The sequence below is a fragment of the Dendrobates tinctorius genome, unplaced genomic scaffold, assembly GCF_039654945.1.
Source record: "Dendrobates tinctorius isolate UK_male_01 unplaced genomic scaffold, ASM3965494v1 ptg000275l, whole genome shotgun sequence".
Lineage (NCBI taxonomy): Eukaryota > Metazoa > Chordata > Amphibia > Anura > Dendrobatidae > Dendrobates > Dendrobates tinctorius.
Window position 1 is genome coordinate 319564 of NW_027361942.1, and position 21368 is coordinate 340931.

Below are 21368 nucleotides of genomic sequence, written 5' to 3' on the forward strand. Positions count from 1 at the left end.
GCCCTGAAGAGGTAGTGGCCATCTGTGCACCTGAAGCAGAGGATTTAGCCGGACTTCCCTTGCCGGATGTCTTAGGGGAAAGGACTCAGTCTAAAACAAGGGACCAGGTACACATGGGTAGGCCCCCGGGAGAGACAGCAGGCGGAGGAGTTGTTGAGGCAGTGACAGAGGATGTTTTCGGGGAGACCACTCGCCTGGCACAACATAAGGTTGAGACCCAGGATCAGACCCCTCTGCGACAAAACCACTTCCGCGTCCCTGAGTCTGTACGAGAGGGGATGCGACAAGAGATGCTGCGTTTAGGGGTCATTGAAGAGTCAGATAGTCCCTGGGCATCCCCCGTAGTGTTAGTGCCCAAGAAGGATGGGACTACACGGCTTTGTGTAGACTATTGTAGGCTCAATGAGAAAACAGTGACGGATGCATACCCCATGCCGCGTGTGGATGAGTTGTTAGACCGGCTGGCGGCGGCAAAGTATTTGACCACCATCGATCTATGCAAAGGCTACTGGCAGATTCCCCTTAGTCCTGACGCTATTCCCAAGTCGGCATTTGTCACCCCGTTCGGCTTATTCCAGTTTTGAGTTATGCCATTCGGGATGAAGAATGCCCCGGCGACCTTCCAAAGGCTGGCTGACCGGCTTCTGGATGGTCTCCAGGACTATGCTTGTGCCTACCTGGACGACATCGCCATCTACAGTGCGACAAGGGAAGAGCATCTAAATCACCTAGAGACAGTATTGGACAGGATCCACCAGGCCGGAATCACCCAGAACCCAAACAAGTGTCACGTGGGCAAAGCAGAGGTTCAGTATTTAGGGCATTGGGTGGGAAGTGGGAAACAGCGACCAGAACCAGCCAAGATTGAGCCCATAGCCAAATGGCACACCCCACGCACTAAAACCCAGGTCATGGCGTTTCTAGGGACAGCGGGGTATTACAGGAAATTCGTTCCCAATTACAGCAGCGTAGCCAAGCCCCTCACTGATTTGACCCGTAAGAACCAACCCCGCCAGGTAACCTGGACTTCAGAGTGTGAGGAAGCCTTCCGGCAACTAAAGGACGCCCTCACCAATACCCCTGTATTGGCCGCACCCGATCCAACTAAACGTTTCCTGGTTCACACAGACGCTTCTATGTTTGGATTGGGGGCAGTACTGAGCCAAGTCGGGCCGGACAGTCAAGAACACCCGGTAGCTTACCTGAGTAGGAAACTACTGCCCCGTGAAGTAAGCTATGCGGCCATCGAGAAGGAGTGCCTGGCGGTAGTATGGGCACTCCAGAAGTTGCAACCATATTTGTATGGACGACAGTTTTCCCTCCTAACGGACCATAATCCCCTAGTCTGGCTTTATCGGATCTCCGGAGACAACGCCAGATTGCTGCGCTGGAGTTTAGCCCTACAACCTCTGGACTTCACCATCCACCACAGACCCGGCAAACAAAACGGTAACGCCGATGGACTAAGTCGAGAAACAGAACTTGTACCAACCCCATAAACTTCGGTCATCCCCAAACCGATCCGTTGAGGATCAGACTGTGTATGCCGATCGCGTCGCTGAAAAAGGGAGCCGTGTTACGTGTTACAGAACCACTCAGCACCCAGAATATGTTGTGCAGTTATATGTATGGATAATAGGTTCTATGTGAGATGCATGTCCCTAATGCATCAGCATTCCCCTTTTGTCCGCCCTCCCCCCACCTTTGTAATTTCCACAGTAAACATTGGCAGGCTCCGGCCACTGCGGCTTTTGTAATGCATGTCTGGCCTGCCGCTTTTCTATTGGCCGGCCCTATGTATCTGTGTGATATATTCTGTGTCCTGTGAGTAAAGTGTTGTCAGACTGGAAATACGTGGAGAAGCAGTGATCTTTTATATGCGCCCATGTAAAAAAAGGAATTCCAGCCAGCGAGATTCATTCAGACTCCAGCCAACGCAGAGCGGACCTCTGAAAACACGGGGTGGTACTGAAAGAGGTACCCCAGCTTGGTAGACCCCGTTACAAATGGTCTCTGCAATTTTGCTCACTTTAATGCATATTGTGAAAATAACTTTGTTTCATATGATTTTTTTCTTATTTTCCTTTTTCTCGTTTAATATATTGCACTTATGTTTTATGGCACAACAGCGTTTCACATTCACTATCTCCACGGTTATTTATGCCATCTGTGCGTCATTCCGGTGCGCATGCGCCCTGAGTCTCACCCTTGCCTCTGGTGACGTGGACATGGGAGCCTTGTACGCACGTGCCGTCTCCATGACGACGCGGCTTGCTTGTTCTCCGCGTCCGCTGAATCCCTGGCAAGTATGGTGGCTACAGATTCACAACGCATGCGCTAACAGTGCGGTCTGACGTATCGATGACTAATACCCTCATGTGTTTTAATTATGGCCACACATATTGATTGGACACGCGTTCCTATATATATCCAGCCTGTCCCTCCCTGTCCACACACCTCCTGATGAAGTGAGACATGAAACGTGCGTCGGGGTGAATTTAGCAGCCACTGGTCTGATGCAAGTTTTAGTTCACAAATGTCTTTATACATGAGATTAATTATGGCCCATAATGCCCGGCTCACGGTGTAGGGCACATTCTTTTCCTGGGCACATTTACTTAGTTTCTTGCATATTTATTTAGGCAATACACTTTTTTGCACATGCATTGAAATTTGTCTTATTTATAATTATGCACCGGTTATTAATTGGACACATTTGGTAGGTTTTTGCATACATATGGAAACTGTACACATTTATGATACATGCCTTTTTTTCCTCTCAGTATGCACCAGTCATCTAGTTTGTCCTAAGGGAGTTCTCTCATTGTACATTTCTGCTTTACTTTACATTTTTTACTTCCATCCTCCATGGTATTTTGTAGACGGCTTTTCTTGCACATATACCTTTTTTATTGCGGATTTTGCACACATGGACTAAGAAGGGAATTGTGCAATTATTTGATACATGGTGTATTTTATATGCCAGGCCAACTTTATTTGTTTGTGGACATTTTTGTAATACATTACCGATTGGGTGCAGCCTCATGACCTGAAGGGGTTGCAGCGATTTCTGGGCTTCGCTAATTATTATAGGAAGTTCATTAAAGGGTTCTCGCAGGTGGTGAAACCCTTGACGGACCTCACTCTTAAAGGGGGAGATGTAAAAAATTGGTCCGTGGCCGCAAAAGATTCCTTCCTTACACTAAAGAAGTGTTTTACTACAGCCCCTGTGTTGGTACCACCCGATTCGTCAAGACCTTTTATCGTCGAGGTCGACGCTTCGGAGGTGGGGGCAGTATTGTCACAGGGCCCCTCTACCCTGACTAACCTCAAACCCTGTGCCTTTTTCTCTAAGAAGTTCTCGTCGGCCGAGAGAAACTATGATGTCAGTAACAGGGAATTGTTAGCGGTTAAATTGGACTTCGAAGAATGGAGGCATTTTTTGGAGGGGGCCGCTCATCCCATTACGGTCGTCACTGATCATAAAAACCTGGCCTATATCGAGTCTGCTAAGAGATTGACCCCCAGACAGGCTCGGTGGGCACTTTTTTTTTTCTCAATTTCATTTCACCATCACGTTCCGACCAGGGTCTAAAAATGTAAAGGCGGATGCCTTATCCCGAAGTTTTGATTCTGTGTCCCCTCCAGAACCTCCTTCCTCTATTCTTCAACCGGGAGTGGTTGTAGCCGAAATCTCCTCTGAGTTACAGAGAGAGATTCTGGAAGCACAAGCTCCCAGGAATAAACCCCCAGGTAAATTGTTTGTACCCGAACAATTCTGTCCCACACTCCTCCAAGAATTTCATGACTCTGTGTTAAGTGCACACCCTGGTATTGCAGCTACCCGGGGGGCAGTAGCTAGGGGTTTTTGGTGGCCCTCTATGGGTACTGATATAAAAAGGTTTGTGAATACTTGTGGGGTGTGCGCGCGCTCTAAAAGCTCTCAGGTCCGGCCGGCCGGGGAATTGGTGCCTTTGCCAATTCCGGATAAACCATGGACACACCTGTCCATGGACTTTATCACTAACCTTCCACCTTCCAAGGGCAACTCAGAGGTATGGGAAGTGGTTGATAGATTTTCTAAGCAAGCCCACTTTGTGCCATTACCTGCATTACCATCCGCTGAAACCTTGGCCCGCTTGTTTATACAGCACATTGTTCGACTGCATGGAGTGCCTGTGAACGTGGTGTCGGACAGGGGTGTGCAATTTGTGGCCAGGTTTTGGAGAGCGTTTTGTATGAAGTTGGGGGTCACGTTGTCATTCTCCTCTGCCTATCACCCGAAATCCAACGGACAAACAGAATGCACCAACCAGTCATTGGAGCAGATTCTGAGATGCCTGGCCTCCTCCAGACAGGAAGACTGGTGTGAAGTATTACCCATGGCAGAATTTGCATTCAACTGTTGTATTAATCAGTCTACCGGAAAGTCTCCCTTTCTGGTCAATTATGGGTTTGTTCCGCAGTTTGGGGAATTTTCCCGTATGGATTCGGATTGCCCTGGTGCCGAGGGGATGGTACAACAGTTAAAAGCCCTCTAGAGGGAGGTGCAGGGGAACATCTCCAAAGCCCAGAAGAAGTTCAAACATTTTGCGGACGGAGGAGGGGGTTGGGTCCTGCGTTGCCAGTGGGGGAAAAGATCTGGTTGTCCACCCGTAACGTCAAACTTAAGATACCCTCTATGAAGTTGGGCCCAAAATTTATTGGCACATACAAGATTGTAGAGGTGATCAACCCGGTGGCATACATACTACAGATGCCTACCTCCTTCAAAATATCTAACGTCTTCCACAGGTGCCTTAGGTGCCGTACCCACTGTATATAGTCCAATACCGCATTATATAGTGTAGTCTCCATGGGCTTCAGTGGAAGCCCCAAATGGCAGCGACGGGGGCTTCAAGAGGCACAAGGATGTCAGTGGAACCAATTGGGTCCCCGAAGTCGCTTCACATGTGCTGATGCACCAGTGCGCATTTCAATTACATGCCGCTGTCAGAGACTAACAGCAATGTATAAATGGTTAACAGCCGCGGCTGTTAAAGACAGATATTGCGAATTTAATAGAGGCCGTATCTGTAATGTGTCCAGACAGCTCTGCTCCCCGACAAACAATCACCCCTGAAACCACATACATGTGGTATTATGTGATATTGCATTAAGGGGTTAAAAGAATTTTATTTAGTAAGTTTTGAGAAGAGATGTCTGAAAGAGACATGATTAGCTTGTACAACTTAATAAATGGCCTAAACAAAATGTCTGGTCATAAGCTGTTTCATGTAAAACCCCCTCAAAAGACATGGCGGCATCCCTCTATCTGGACACAGATGAATTCAATTTCCAGAGGAGACACGGAGGCACTCCCTCACTCCCTCAGTCTGGGGTAAGACAGGTTCAATCTCCAGATGCGACAAGGGATGCTCCCTCAGTCTGGGAAAATAAAGGATAAATCTCCAGAGGAGACAAGCGGGCACTCCCTCCATCTGAAGAAAGGAAAGTTTAATCTCCAGAAGAGACAAGGGGGAGCACCCTCAGTCTGAAGAAAAACAGAATCAGTCACCAGAGGAGACAAGGGGGGCACTCACTCTATCTGAATAAAGGCAGGTTCAATATCCACAGGAGACAAGGGGGCGCTTCATCAATCTGAGAAAAGACAGGTTCAGTGGCCAGAGTATACAAGGTGGCGCTCCCTCAGTCTGAGGAAAGACAGGTTCGGTCACCAGAGGAGACAAGATGGTAACTCCCTTCTTAGGAAGTAAGGCAGGTTCAATCTCCAGAGTAGACAAGGGGGCGCTTCCTCAGTCTGAAGAAAACAAGTTCAGCCACCAGAGGAGACAAGGGGGCACTCCCTCCATCTGAAGAAAGACAGGTTCAATCTCCAGAGGGGACAAGGGATGCTCCTTCAGTCTGAGGAAAGGCAGGTTCAATCTCCAGAGGAGACAAGGGGGCACTCCCTCCATCTGAAGAAAGACAGGTTCAATCTCCAGAGGGGACAAGGGATGCTCCTTCAGTCTGAGGAAAGGCAGGTTCAATCTCCAGAGGAGACAAGGGGGCACTCCCTCCATCTGAACAAAGTCAGGTTCAATCTCCAGAGGAGACAAGGGGTCGCTCCCTCCCTCTGAAGAAAGTCAGGTTCAATCTCCAGAGGAGACAAGGGGGCACTCCCTCCATCTGAAGAAAGTCAGGTTCAATCTCCAGAGGAGACAAGGGGTCGCTCCCTCCCTCTGAAGAAAGTCAGGTTCAATCTCCAGAGGAGACAAGGGGTCGCTCCCTCCCTCTGAAGAAAGGCAGGTTCTGTCACCAAAGGAGACAAGGGGCGCTCATTCCATATGAAGAAAGGCAGGTTCAATCTCCATAGGAGACAAGGGGCACTCCCTCAGCCTGAGGAAAGTCAGGTTCAATCTCCAGAGGAGACAAGGGGTCGCTCCCTCCCTCTGAAGAAAGGCAGGTTCTGTCACCAAAGGAGACAAGGGGCGCTCATTCCATATGAAGAAAGGCAGGTTCAATCTCCATAGGAGACAAGGGGCACTCCCTCAGCCTGAGGAAAGGCAGGTTCAATCTCCAGAGGAGACAAGGGGGCACTCCCTCCATCTGAAGAAAGTCAGGTTCAATCTCCAGAGGAGACAAGGGGCGCTCACTCAGTATGGTAACAGACAGGTTCAGTCACCAGAGGAGACAAGGGGCGCTCACTCAGTATGGTAAAAGACAGGTTCAGTCACCAGAGGAGACAAGGGGCGCTCACTCAGTATGGTAAAAGACAGGTTCAGTCACCAGAGGAGACAAGGGGCGCTCCTTCCATCTGAAGAAAAACACTTTTTTTACTATTATTTAAAAAGAAAATAACAAATTTGTATATGTGTAAAGTTCTTTTCAAAATATTTGGTCCAGTGGATGGACCCTCAGTATCAGGAGGTAGCTTTGCTGGGGCTCACCGTAGCAGGCCTTGCGGCTGAACATACACCCCTTTATCCTCTCCCATCCCTCGATTAAACTTGGTGGACATTTGTCTTTTTCCCACCATATAAAGCATGTATCTCCAGAGTGACGTCATCATCAGGTCACTTTCCCTGCTGGGACATTTCAATCCTTTATTGGATGCCCCCTGACCGGGGTGTCCCAATGTCCCTTGCTTCTCCTTATCCCTTCACTTCCCCCTGCTCCTCCTCCATTTGTACCCCCTTATAAAGGATGTCCCAGCCTCTTACTGCCTCTCTCCCCACAGCAGTGGACCCGGAGGCTGCGCTGTCCCACCCTCGCGCCCTTACCTTTTATTTGTCACAGTGTTTTGATTGATATGTGGTTTTTGGTGTTCCCGTCACAGCGGCGGTCAGATTGTTGTACCATAAGAGGTTTGTATGTACGAAGTCGGACTTGTGCCGCCGGGAGTCCGGCTGGGCGTACCGATTCGTACCTATTCTTATGGACAATTGTGCCTTACCGGTTATTTGATACTTACGTGCTGGGCACGCCCCTTTTGCTGTGACCGACCTTCATCCATTAACCCCTTGACGTCCAATGACAGACACAGTCCGTCATTAGACGCCTCACCCTCTTTGGTGCGGGCTCCGGCGATGAGCCTGCACCTTTTCCGGGACATGACAGCTGATCTGATTCACCTGCGATCCGCGATTCACAAGCGGCTGTTAACATGTTAAATGCTGCTGTCAAGCTTTGCTGCTGTTGGGTCGCCGATGGGTTGGCATGACAACCCGGGGTCAGGAGAAGACCCGTGTGGTTTTCATTGCTGCTTTGCTATTAGCGCCACCGAGTGGTTGCCACTCATAGCAAGTGAGCATTTCTGATGTATCAGAGGCGATCACACCAGTTCAGCTTCAAGTCTCCCATGCAGGAGACCCTAACCCTAACGGAGCATGCAAAAAGTAAAAAAAAAAAAAAAAAAAAAAAAGGTTTAAAAATATTAAAAAAAATATATGTAAAAAGGTCAAATCACCCCCCCTTTCGCCCTATTCAAAATAAAACAATAAAATATATATATATACACACACACACATATTTGGTATCGCCGCGTTCAGAATCGCCCGATCTATCATTAACAAAATAAGAATTAATCCAATCGGTAAACGGCGTAGCGAGAAAAAAAACAAACACCAGAATTAGGTTTTTTTGGCTGCTGAAACATTGCAATAACGGGTGATCAAAAGATCGTATCTACACCAAAGTGGTGTCAATAAAAACGCCAGCTCGGCGCACAAAAAATAAGCCCTCACCCGGCCCCAGATCACGACAAATGGAGACGCTACGGGTTCGGAAAATGGATTTTTTTTTTGCAAACTTAGGAATTTTTTTTAACCACTTAGATAAAAAAAAAAGAACGGAGAGCTGTGTCTATGAACTCGCAATGACCGGGAGAATCATAATGGCAGCTCCAGCATTTCGTAAAGTGTGGGATTGCACCTTTTTTGCAATTTCACCGTACTTGGAAATTTTTCCAGTTTTCTGTTACATGACATGGTCGATCAAAAGTACAACTCGTCCCGCAGAAAACAAGCCCTCACACGGCCATATTGACGGGAAAATAAAGAGAGTTATGGCTCTGGAAAGAAGGGGACCGAAAAACAAAATCGCAAAACCAAAAATACCCCTGGCCGTTAAGGGGTTAAATGAAAAAAGTGTTTGGCTAAATGTGTGTGTTTTGACCAAAAAGGAAATACACATGGCACTCGCCGGTTAAAATCGTCTTCATTCTATTTCTTTGTTGGTGAAGTTGCTTTGGAGCGGACCCGGCTATGGAGAACGTCCTCTACCGCACGCTCTCTTAGGCGGAGTTCACACTGGCATGGGCACAATGTTGGAGATAAATGTGTGTCTTGTCTTTTATCACATGGGACACGCCGGGGAGAAAACATGGCTTTGTGGGTCTCACCAGTCTGAGTCCCCGGACTGTTCGACCCCCTCTTTGGTTGGAAATTGATGGAGTCTGTGAGGTCGGCAGTCAGACCATTACGACTCGGGTGCAGCAAATGTATGAACAGGGTCATGGACCCACCTGGGCTAACGCTGCGCGCGTCACCCTTTCAGAACCGTAGGCACATAGACCCCACAAGACGTCTGTGATATATGTCAGCAGATACAGCACATCCCACAGAAGATCAGGCAGCACACAAAAGGAGGACGTAAAAACGGAGGGTGCACAAAGGAAGGTCGCACACAGAAGGGCGTACAAATGGAGGGACATACAAACGGAGGGGCGCACAAAAGGGCGTACAAAAAGAGAGGCGCACACTGGAGGGCCTACAGAAGGAGAGTGCACCCAGGAGGGCTGCATACAGGAGGGTCGTACAAAAGGAGGGGTGCATACGGGAGGGCCTACAGAAGGAGAGTGCACCCAGGAGGGCTGCATACAGGAGGGTCGTACAAAAGGAGGGGTGCATACAGGAGGGTCGTACAAAAGGAGGGGTGCATACGGGAGGGCATACAGAAGGAGAGTGCACCCAGGAGGGCTGCATACAGGAGGGTCGTACAAAAGGAGGGCTGCATACAGGAGGGTCGTACAAAAGGAGGGGTGCATACGGGAGGGCATACAGAAGGAGAGTGCACCCAGGAGGGCTGCATACAGGAGGGTCGTACAAAAGGAGGGGTGCATACGGGAGGGCATACAGAAGGAGAGTGCACCCAGGAGGGCTGCATACAGGAGGGTCGTACAAAAGGAGGGGTGCATACGGGAGGGCCTACAGAAGGAGAGTGCACCCAGGAGGGCTGCATACAGGAGAGTCGTACAAAAGGAGGGGTGCATACGGGAGGGCCTACAGAAGGAGAGTGCACCCAGGAGGGCTGCATACAGGAGGGTCGTACAAAAGGAGGGGTGCATACAGGAGGGTCGTACAAAAGGAGGGGTGCATACGGGAGGGCATACAGAAGGAGAGTGCACCCAGGAGGGCTGCATACAGGAGGGTCGTACAAAAGGAGGGGTGCATACGGGAGGGCATACAGAAGGAGAGTGCACCCAGGAGGGCTGCATACAGGAGGGTCGTACAAAAGGAGGGGTGCATACGGGAGGGCATACAGAAGGAGAGTGCACCCAGGAGGGCTGCATACAGGAGGGTCGTACAAAAGGAGGGGTGCATACGGGAGGGCCTACAGAAGGAGAGTGCACCCAGGAGGGCTGCATACAGGAGAGTCGTACAAAAGGAGGGGTGCATACGGGAGGGCCTACAGAAGGAGAGTGCACCCAGGAGGGCTGCATACAGGAGGGTCGTACAAAAGGAGGGGTGCATACAGGAGGGTCGTACAAAAGGAGGGGTGCATACGGGAGGGCATACAGAAGGAGAGTGCACCCAGGAGGGCTGCATACAGGAGGGTCGTACAAAAGGAGGGGTGCATACGGGAGGGCCTACAGAAGGAGAGTGCACCCAGGAGGGCTGCATACAGGAGGGTCGTACAAAAGGAGGGGTGCATACAGGAGGGTCGTACAAAAGGAGGGGTGCATACGGGAGGGCATACAGAAGGAGAGTGCACCCAGGAGGGCTGCATACAGGAGGGTCGTACAAAAGGAGGGGTGCATACGGGAGGGCATACAGAAGGAGAGTGCACCCAGGAGGGCTGCATACAGGAGGGTCGTACAAAAGGAGGGGTGCATACAGGATGGCATACAGAAGGAGAGTGCACCCAGGAGGGCTGCATACAGGAGGGTCGTACAAAAGGAGGGGTGCATACGGGAGGGCCTACAGAAGGAGAGTGCACCCAGGAGGGCTGCATACAGGAGAGTCGTACAAAAGGAGGGGTGCATACGGGAGGGCATACAGAAGGAGAGTGCACCCAGGAGGGCTGCATACAGGAGGGTTGTACAAAAGGAGGGGTGCATACGGGAGGGCATACAGAAGGAGAGTGCACCCAGGAGGGCTGCATACAGGAGAGTCGTACAAAAGGAGGGGTGCATACGGGAGGGCATACAGAAGGAGAGTGCACCCAGGAGGGCTGCATACAGGAGGGTCGTACAAAAGGAAGGGTGCATACGGGAGGGACACCGAGTGTAATCCCCGTCCACTTGGAAACTCTGGGTGCCAGTAACTGCCATGTATAGAGCGATTTTCTTTTGATCTCGTGTGTTGTAGACATTCTGACTTTTTGTATTTGTCATTGTAAGGACACAGGGTTATCTGGTCACTGGTGCGGGTGGAAATTATTCTTAATTATGCCAGACGCATTGTTCCTTAGTTCAGTGTGTCTGGGGAGGACGGTATGTCCAAATGTTTGTGGCCGGTATGTCCGACTTCAACATTCCCAAATTGTTACAAGTATGAGAAAATGCTTTGTTGATAACAAACGAGGAGCAAGGAAAGTCTGACCCACGGGACCGGGAAGACCAGTCTGACCCACGGGACCGGGAAGACCAGTCTGACCCACGGGACCGGGAAGACCAGTCTGACCCACGGGACCGGGAAGACCAGTCTGACCCACGGGACCGGGAAGACCAGTCTGACCCACGGGACCGGGAAGACCAGTCTGACCCACGGGACCGGGAAGACCAGTCTGACCCACGGGACCGGGAAGACCAGTCTGACCCACGGGACCGGGAAGACCAGTCTGACCCACGGGACCGGGAAGACCAGTCTGACCCACGGGACCGGGAAGACCAGTCTGACCCACGGGACCGGGAAGACCAGTCTGACCCACGGGACCGGGAAGACCAGTCTGACCCACGGGACCGGGAAGACCAGTCTGACCCACGGGACCGGGAAGACCAGTCTGACCCACGGGACCGGGAAGACCAGTCTGACCCACGGGACCGGGAAGACCAGTCTGACCCACGGGACCGGGAAGACCATGCCACAAGAGGACAGTGGTGATAGTCGTGATACCAACCAGTACACAAAGCCTGCGGCCGCCGCTCCGTCAGCTCCTCTGCATCCTGCATGGTTCCTCCTATCAGGATTCATGTGTCCACTGCAAAAACACAAAGGTTCATAGAGTTAGAAAAACTGGGGAAAGTGTGACCATGTGACCAAAGAGCGATCACCATGTCGCCATATATAGAGAGGTAGATGCCTTATAGTGCCGGCGTTAGGTGCAGTCAGACCAGGCAGCTGCCTAGGGCTCCCGCTCCCCCAAGGGCCCCCAGCTAGTGGCACATCGCGCAGCCGCTATGGGGCCCCTGTGAGGCAGGGGGGCCCGCCTGCCCCCGGCGCCGAATCCCCCGCCACTGCATTGAACTATACCAGCGTCATAGACACCGGTCAGCTCCCTCTCCCATCATTACCTGCTCTGCCTCTGACACACAGTGGGTGCGCGATGACGTCATCGTGCTCTCACTGTGTGTGCAAGAGGTGAGGAGTGTGTTCTTTTTTTTTTTTAATATATCAGTGTGAGTACTGGACTGTGGGGCCATTCGGGGGGGGCAGCTATATACTATGCTGGGCCATATACCATGCTGGGCTATATGTACCATGTGGTGCTGGGCTATATACCATGTGGTGTGCTGAGTTATATACCATGTGGTGCTGGACTATATACCATGCTGGGCTATATACCATGTGGTGTGCTGGGCTATATACCATGTAGTACTGGACTATATACCATGCTGGGCTATATACCATGTGGTACTGGACTATATACCATGCTGGGCTATATATACCATGTGGTGTGCTGGGCTATATACCATGTGGTGCTGAGCTATATACTATGCTGGGCTATATACCATGTGGTGCTGGACTATATACTATGCTGGGCTATATACCATGTGGCGCTGGGCTATATACCATGTGGTGCTGAGCTATATACTATGCTGGGCTATATACCATGTGGTGCTGGACTATATACCATGTGGTGTGCTAGGCTATATGCCATGTGATACTGGACTATATACTTTACCATGCTGGGCTATATACAGTGGGGCAAAAAAGTATTTAGTCAGTCAGCAATAGTGCAAGTTCCACCACTTAAAAAGATGAGAGGCGTCTGTAATTTACATCATAGGTAGACCTCAACTATGGGAGACAAACTGAGAAAAAAAAATCCAGAAAATCACATTGTCTGTTTTTTTTTTCATTTTATTTGCATATTATGGTGGAAAATAAGTATTTGGTCAGAAACAAGCAATCAAGATTTCTGGCTCTCACAGACCTGTAACTACTGGACTATATACCATGCTGGGCTATATACCATGTGGTACTGGACTATATACCATGCTGGGCTATATACCATGTGGTACTGGACTATATACCATGCTGGGCTATATACCATGCTGGGCTATATACCATGTGGCGCTGGGCTATATACCATGCTGGGCTATATACCATGTGATGCTGAGCTATATACTATGCTGGGCTATATACCATGTGGTGCTGGACTATATACCATGTTGGGCTATATACCATGTGGTGTGCTGGGCTATATGCCATGTGATACTGGACTATATACTTTACCATGCTGGGCTATATATACCATGTGGTGTGCTGGGCTATATACCATGCTGGGCTACATACCATGTGGTGCTGAGCTATATACTATGCTGGGCTATATACCATGTGGTGCTGAGCTATATACTAAGCTGGGCTATATACCATGTGGTGCTGAGCTATATACTATGCTGGGCTATATACCATGTGGTGCTGAGCTATATACTATGCTGGGCTATATACCATGTGGTGTGCTGGGCTATATGCCATGTGATACTGGACTATATACTTTACCATGCTGGGCTATATATACCATGTGGTGCTGGACTATATACCATGCTGGGCTATATACCATGTGGTGCTGAGCTATATACTAAGCTGGGCTATATACCATGTGGTGCTGAGCTATATACTATGCTGGGCTATATACCATGTGGTGCTGAGCTATATACTATGCTGGGCTATATACCATGTGGTGCTGAGCTATATACTATGCTGGGCTATATACCATGTGGTGCTGGACTATATACTATGCTGGGCTATATACCATGTGGTGCTGGACTATATACCATGCTGGGCTATATACCATGTGGTGCTGAGCTATATACTATGCTGGGCTATATACCATGTGGTGCTGAGCTATATACTAAGCTGGGCTATATACCATGTGGTGCTGAGCTATATACTATGCTGGGCTATATACCATGTGGTGCTGAGCTATATACTATGCTGGGCTATATACCATGTGGTGCTGAGCTATATACTATGCTGGGCTATATACCATGTGGTGCTGGACTATATACCATGCTGGGCAATATACCATGTGGTGCTGGGCTATATACCATGCTGGGCTATATACCATGTGGTGTGCTGGGCTATATAACATGCGGTGCAGTAACCACTTTGTCCGTTAGGGGGCGCTGTGTGGATGTCCCAGGAGACAGGATGAATGGCAGAATACTGAATGGCCTTTATGTATCTCAAAGTGGGTGGCTTTGGGATGGAGACTTATGTGTTGTTCAGCAGTGATACTGCTGAGGTGTTGTTTCAATGTGTAAGGGAGAAGTCTCCAGGTAACTAGAGAGATGGGCGTTCCTGGTTACCTACAAACCCACCCAGGGGGTGTGTTTAAAGCACTATTGTAAAGAGTGTGTAAAGGCTTCAAGGACCTGTGATGAGGTCAGTCATGTGACCCGGTGGGCGTGGCTACGGACCATATAATGTGGCCAGGGTAGGTCACATGGGGGTGAATGCTGGGACCTGGTTGGTCCAGTGTGGAAGGTCCCGCTGAGATGGGGCTTCCTGCCTGACTGCACGTGTGGACGCTGTGAGGAATGGCTGCAAGTGCCTGAGAGTTCCCTGGAGGGAATGAATGTCTGCAGTATGGAGAAGCAGCCATGAGAGAACCCTGACGGGGTGAGATATAACTGTGAGGCTGGAAAGCCTGCGTATTGGACATTGCTAAGAGAGTGAAGCTCTGTCATGGACGCTATGCCATTAAGTGAACTTTATGTTGCTTGCTTTGGTTTATTCTGCTGAATAAACTGCATGGAGTTATGGTTTTGTGGAAAACCTGTGCCGGATCTGATTTATTAGCTGCCAAGCGAGTATCCCCTACCCGAATAACAGCGCTACCTCACAGGGGTTACAGTATATTCTATGGGGGGCTGTATTCTATTCTATGGGGGGTGATTGCATCATACTCTATGAGGGGGCTACATTATACTCTATGCGGGGGCTACATTGTATTCTATGAGGGGCTAGATTATATTGTATGAGGGGGCTACATTATACTGTATGGCGGGGCTGCATTATATTCTATGGGGGCAGCATTATACTCTATGAGGGGGTTGCCATATATTCTATGGAGGGGCTGCATTATATTCTATGGGGGGTTACATTATATTCTGTGGAGTGGCTGTATTATACTCAGAGGGGGCAGCTGCATTATGCTCTAAGAGGAGGCTGCATTATACTATAAGAGGGGGGCAGCATTATATCCTATGGGGGTTACATTATATTGTATGGCGGGGCTGCATTATACTCTGTGGGGTGGCTGCATTATGCTATATGTGGGCTGCATTATACTGTGGGCGCACGGTGGATATGTGGAGTGGAATGGAACTTCACGTGGGAAATCTCTACATTTCTGTTTTCTTCAGAACAGATGAGGTGCAGAGCGCACATTAATGAGAAAAAAATGAACTTTTTTGCATTTACCAAATGGCTGCAATGAAAGAAAGAAAAATGTAAAGGGGTCGGAATACCAAGACAGGTTATTACACCTGGGGTTATTCTTAGGGGTGATCTTATTACAATGTATAAATATATGCGGGGACAGTACAGAGACCTTTCTAATGATCTTTTTACTCTTAGACCTGTGACGGGGACAAGGGGGCATCCTCTACGTCTGGAGGAAAGAAGGTTTTAGCATACTCACAGACGCGGATTCTTTACTGTAAGAGCAGTGAGACTATGGAACTCTCTGCCATATGATGTTGTAATGAGTGATTCCCTACTAACATGTAAGAAGGGACTGGATGCCTTTCTTGGAAAGTATAATATTACAGGGTATATACACTAGTCTCCTTAATATTGCGTTGATCCAGGGAGCTAGTCTGACTGCCGTATGTGGAGTCGGGAAGGAATTTTTTTCCCCAATGTGAAGCTTACTGTTTGCCACATGGGGTTTTTTTGCCTTCCTCTGGATCAACATGTTAGGGCAAGTTAGGATAGGATATGGGGTGAACTAGATGGACTTAAAGTCTCCCTTCAACCTTAATAACTATGTTACTTTCCGAACACACTGTATACATGGCGTCTCCCCCCTCTATATACGGCGTCTCCCCCCTCTATATACGGCGTCTCCCCCCCTCTATATATGGCGTCTCCCCCCCTCTATATTCAGTGTCGCCCCCCTCTATATTCAGTGTCTTTCCCTCCATATTCAGTGTCGCCCCCTCTATATTCAGTGTCGCCCCCTCTATATTCAGTGTCGCCCCCTCTATATTGAGTGTCTTTCCCTCTATATTCAGTGTCTCTCCCTCTATATTCAGGGTCTCCCCCCTCTATATTCAGGGTCTCCCCCCTCTATATTCAGTGTAGCCCCCCTCTATATTCAGTGTCGCCCCCCTCTATATTCAGTGTCTTTCCCTCCATATTCAGTGTCGCCCCCTCTATATTCAGTGTCTCTCCCTCTATATTCAGGGTCTTTCCCTCTATATTCAGTGTCTCTCCCTCTATATACAGGGTCTCCCCCTCTATATTCAGGATCTCCCCCTCTATATTCAGGGTCTCTCCCTCTATATTCAGGGTCTCTCCCTCTATATTCAGTGTCTCTCCCTCTATATTCAGTGTCTCTCCCTCTATATTCAGTGTCTCTCCCTCTATATTCAGGGTCTCCCCCTCTATATTCAGGGTCTTTCCCTCTATATTCAGGGTCTCCCCCTCTATATTCAGTGTCTCTCCCTCTATATTCAGTGTCTCTCCATCTATATTCAGTGTCTCTCCCTCTATATTCAGAGTCTTTCCCTCTATATTCAGAGTCTTTCCCTCTATATTCAGTGTCTCTCCCTCTATATTCAGTGTCTCTCCCTCTATATTCAGTGTCTCTCCCTCTATATTCAGTGTCTCTCCCTCTATATTCAGGATCTCCCCCTCTATATTCAGGGTCTCCCCCTCTACATTCAGGGTCTTTCCCTCTATATTCAGGGTCTCCCCCTCTATATTCAGTGTCTCTCCCTCTATATTCAGTGTCTCTCCCTCTATATTCAGGGTCTTCCCCTCTATATTCAGGGTCTTTCCCTCTATATTCAGTGTCTCTCCCTCTATATTCAGTGTCTCCCCCTCTATATTCAGGGTCTCTCCCTCTATATTCAGGGTCTCTCCCTCTATATTCAGGGTCTCCCCCTCTATATTCAGGGTCTCCCCCTCTATATTCAGGGTCTCCCCCTCTATATTCAGAGTCTCCCCCTCTATATTCAGAGTCTCCCCCTCTATATTCAGTGTCTCTCCCTCTATATTCAGTGTCTCTCCCTCTATATTCAGGGTCTCCCCCTCTATATTCAGGGTCTCCCCCTCTATATTCAGGGTCTTTCCCTCTATATTCAGGGTCTCCCCCTCTATATTCAGGGTCTTTCCCTCTATATTCAGTGTCTCTCCCTCTATATTCAGTGTCTCTCCCTCTATATTCAGGGTCTCCCCCTCTATATTCAGGGTCTCCCCCTCTATATTCAGGGTCTTTCCCTCTATATTCAGGGTCTCCACCTCTATATTCAGTGTCTCTCCCTCTATATTCAGTGTCTCTCCCTCTATATTCAGGGTCTCTCCCTCTATATTCAGGGTCTCTCCCTCTATATTCAGTGTCTCTCCCTCTATATTCAGTGTCTCTCCCTCTATATACAGTGTCTCCCCCTCTATATTCAGGGTCTCTCCCTCTATATTCAGTGTCTCTCCCTCTATATTCAGTGTCTCTCCCTCTATATTCAGGATCTCCCCCTCTATATTCAGGGTCTCCCCCTCTATATTCAGGGTCTCCCCCTCTATATTCAGGGTCTTTCCCTCTATATTCAGTGTCTCTCCCTCTATATTCAGTGTCTCTCCCTCTATATTCAGTGTCTTTCCCTCTATATTCAGGGTCTCCCCCTCTATATTCAGGGTCTTTCCCTCTATATTCAGTGTCTCTCCCTCTATATTCAGTGTCTCTCCCTCTATATTCAGGGTCTCCCCCTCTATATTCAGAGTCTTTCCCTCTATATTCAGTGTCTCTCCCTCTATATTCAGGGTCTCTCCCTCTATATTCAGTGTCTCTCCCTCTATATTCAGTGTCTCTCCCTCTATATCCAGGGTCTCTCCCTCTATATTCAGGGTCTCCCCCTCTATATTCAGGGTCTCCCCCTCTATATTCAGTGTCTCTCCCTCTATATTCAGGGTCTCTCCCTCTATATTCAGTGTCTCTCCCTCTATATTCAGGGTCTTTCCCTCTATATTCAGTGTCTCTCCCTCTATATTCAGTGTCTCTCCCTCTATATTCAGTGTCTCCCCCTCTATATTCAGTGTCTCCCCCTCTATATTCAGTGTCTCTCCCTCTATATTCAGGGTCTTTCCCTCTATATTCAGTGTCTCCCCCTCTATATTCAGTGTCTCCCCCTCTATATTCAGTGTCTCTCCCTCTATATTCAGGGTCTTTCCCTCTATATTCAGGGTCTCCCCCTCTATATTCAGTGTCTCCCCCTCTATATTCAGTGTCTCTCACTCTATATTCAGTGTCTCTCCCTCTATATTCAGTGTCTCCCCCTCTATATTCAGTGTCTCTCACTCTATATTCAGGGTCTCCCCCTCTATATTCAGAGTCTCCCCCTCTATATTCAGTGTCTCTCCCTCTATATTCAGTGTCTCTCCCTCTATATTCAGGGTCTCCCCCTCTATATTCAGTGTCTCTCCCTCTATATTCAGGGTCTCTCCCTCTATATTCAGGGTCTCCCCCTCTATATTCAGGGTCTCCCCCTCTATATTCAGTGTCTCTCCCTCTATATTCAGTGTCTCTCCCTCTATATTCAGGGTCTCCCCCTCTATATTCAGGGTCTCCCCCTCTATATTCAGGGTCTTTCCCTCTATATTCAGTGTCTCTCCCTCTATATTCAGTGTCTCTCCCTCTATATTCAGTGTCTCTCCCTCTATATTCAGGGTCTCCCCCTCTATATTCAGGGTCTCCCCCTCTATATTCAGTGTCTCTCCCTCTATATTCAGTGTCTCTCCCTCTATATTCAGGGTCTCCCCCTCTATATTCAGGGTCTCCCCCTCTATATTCAGGGTCTTTCCCTCTATATTCAGTGTCTCTCCCTCTATATTCAGTGTCTCTCCCTCTATATTCAGGGTCTCTCCCTCTATATTCAGGGTCTCCCCCTCTATATTCAGGGTCTCCCCCTCTATATTCAGTGTCTCTCCCTCTATATTCAGTGTCTCTCCCTCTATATTCAGGGTCTCCCCCTCTATATTCAGGGTCTCCCCCTCTATATTCAGGGTCTTTCCCTCTATATTCAGGGTCTCCCCCTCTATATTCAGTGTCTCTCCCTCTATATTCAGGGTCTCTCCCTCTATATTCAGGGTCTCCCCCTCTATATTCAGGGTCTCCCCCTCTATATTCAGTGTCTCTCCCTCTATATTCAGTGTCTCTCCCTCTATATTCAGGGTCTCCCCCTCTATATTCAGGGTCTCCCCCTCTATATTCAGGGTCTTTCCCTCTATATTCAGTGTCTCTCCCTCTATATTCAGTGTCTCTCCCTCTATATTCAGGGTCTCTCCCTCTATATTCAGGGTCTCCCCCTCTATATTCAGGGTCTCCCCCTCTATATTCAGTGTCTCTCCCTCTATATTCAGTGTCTCTCCCTCTATATTCAGGGTCTCCCCCTCTATATTCAGGGTCTCCCCCTCTATATTCAGGGTCTTTCCCTCTATATTCAGTGTCTCTCCCTCTATATTCAGTGTCTCTCCCTCTATATTCAGTGTCTCTCCCTCTATATTCAGGGTCTCTCCCTCTATATTCAGGGTCTCTCCCTCTATATTCAGGGTCTCTCCCTCTATATTCAGTGTCTCTCCCTCTATATTCAGTGTCTCTCCCTCTATATTCAGGGTCTTTCCCTCTATATTCAGTGTCTCTCCCTCTATATTCAGTGTCTCTCCCTCTATATTCAGTGTCTTTCCCTCTATATTCAGTGTCTCTCCCTCTATATTCAGTGTCTCCCCCTCTATATTCAGTGTCTCTCCCTCTATATTCAGGGTCTTTCCCTCTATATTCAGTGTCTCTCCCTCTATATTCAGTGTCTCCCCCTCTATATTCAGTGTCTCTCCCTCTATATTCAGGGTCTTTCCCTCTATATTCAGGGTCTCCCCCTCTATATTCAGTGTCTCCCCCTCTATATTCAGTGTCTCCCCCTCTATATTCAGTGTCTCTCCCTCTATATTCAGGGTCTTTCCCTCTATATTCAGGGTCTCTCCCTCTATATTCAGTGTCTCCCCCTCTATATTCAGTGTCTCTCACTCTATATTCAGGGTCTCCCCCTCTATATTCAGAGTCTCCCCCTCTATATTCAGTGTCTCTCCCTCTATATTCAGTGTCTCTCCCTCTATATTCAGGGTCTCCCCCTCTATATTCAGGGTCTTTCCCTCTATATTCAGTGTCTCTCCCTCTATATTCAGTGTCTCTCCCTCTATATTCAGTGTCTTTCCCTCTATATTCAGTGTCTCTCCCTCTATATTCAGTGTCTCCCCCTCTATATTCAGTGTCTCCCCCTCTATATTCAGGGTCTTTCCCTCTATATTCAGTGTCTCTCCCTCTATATTCAGTGTCTCCCCCTCTATATTCAGTGTCTCTCCCTCTATATTCAGGGTCTTTCCCTCTATATTCAGGGTCTCCCCCTCTATATTCAGTGTCTCCCCCTCTATATTCAGTGTCTCCCCCTCTATATTCAGTGTCTCTCCCTCTATATTCAGGGTCTTTCCCTCTATATTCAGGGTCTCTCCCTCTATATTCAGTGTCTCCCCCTCTATATTCAGTGTCTCTCACTCTATATTCAGGGTCTCCCCCTCTATATTCAGAGTCTCCCCCTCTATATTCAGTGTCTCTCCCTCTATATTCAGTGTCTCTCCCTCTATATTCAGGGTCTCCCCCTCTATATTCAGTGTCTCTCCCTCTATATTCAGGGTCTCTCCCTCTATATTCAGGGTCTCCCCCTCTATATTCAGGGTCTCCCCCTCTATATTAAGTGTCTCTCCCTCTATATTCAGTGTCTCTCCCTCTATATTCAGGGTCTCCCCCTCTATATTCAGGGTCTCCCCCTCTATATTCAGGGTCTTTCCCTCTATATTCAGTGTCTCTCCCTCTATATTCAGTGTCTCTCCCTCTATATTCAGGGTCTCCCCCTCTATATTCAGGGTCTCCCCCTCTATATTCAGGGTCTCCCCCTCTATATTCAGTGTCTCTCCCTCTATATTCAGTGTCTCTCCCTCTATATTCAG

At 48.6% G+C, this 21368-nt stretch overlaps 1 protein-coding gene across 2 annotated transcripts in view; it reads right to left on the minus strand.

Moving 5' to 3' along the window:
• The window catches only part of LOC141072546 (uncharacterized), a 129319-nt gene that overhangs the window by 92265 nt on the left and 15686 nt on the right, over positions 1–21368 (minus strand). For both annotated transcript variants that reach the window (XR_012226697.1, XM_073559811.1), the window contains exon 2: positions 11821–11901. Coding sequence is in view for 1 of the 2 variants with exons in the window: in XM_073559811.1 (XP_073415912.1) it covers positions 11821–11872 (52 nt within the window). In the remaining variant the exon portion in view is untranslated. The remainder of the gene's footprint in view (positions 1–11820; positions 11902–21368) is intronic.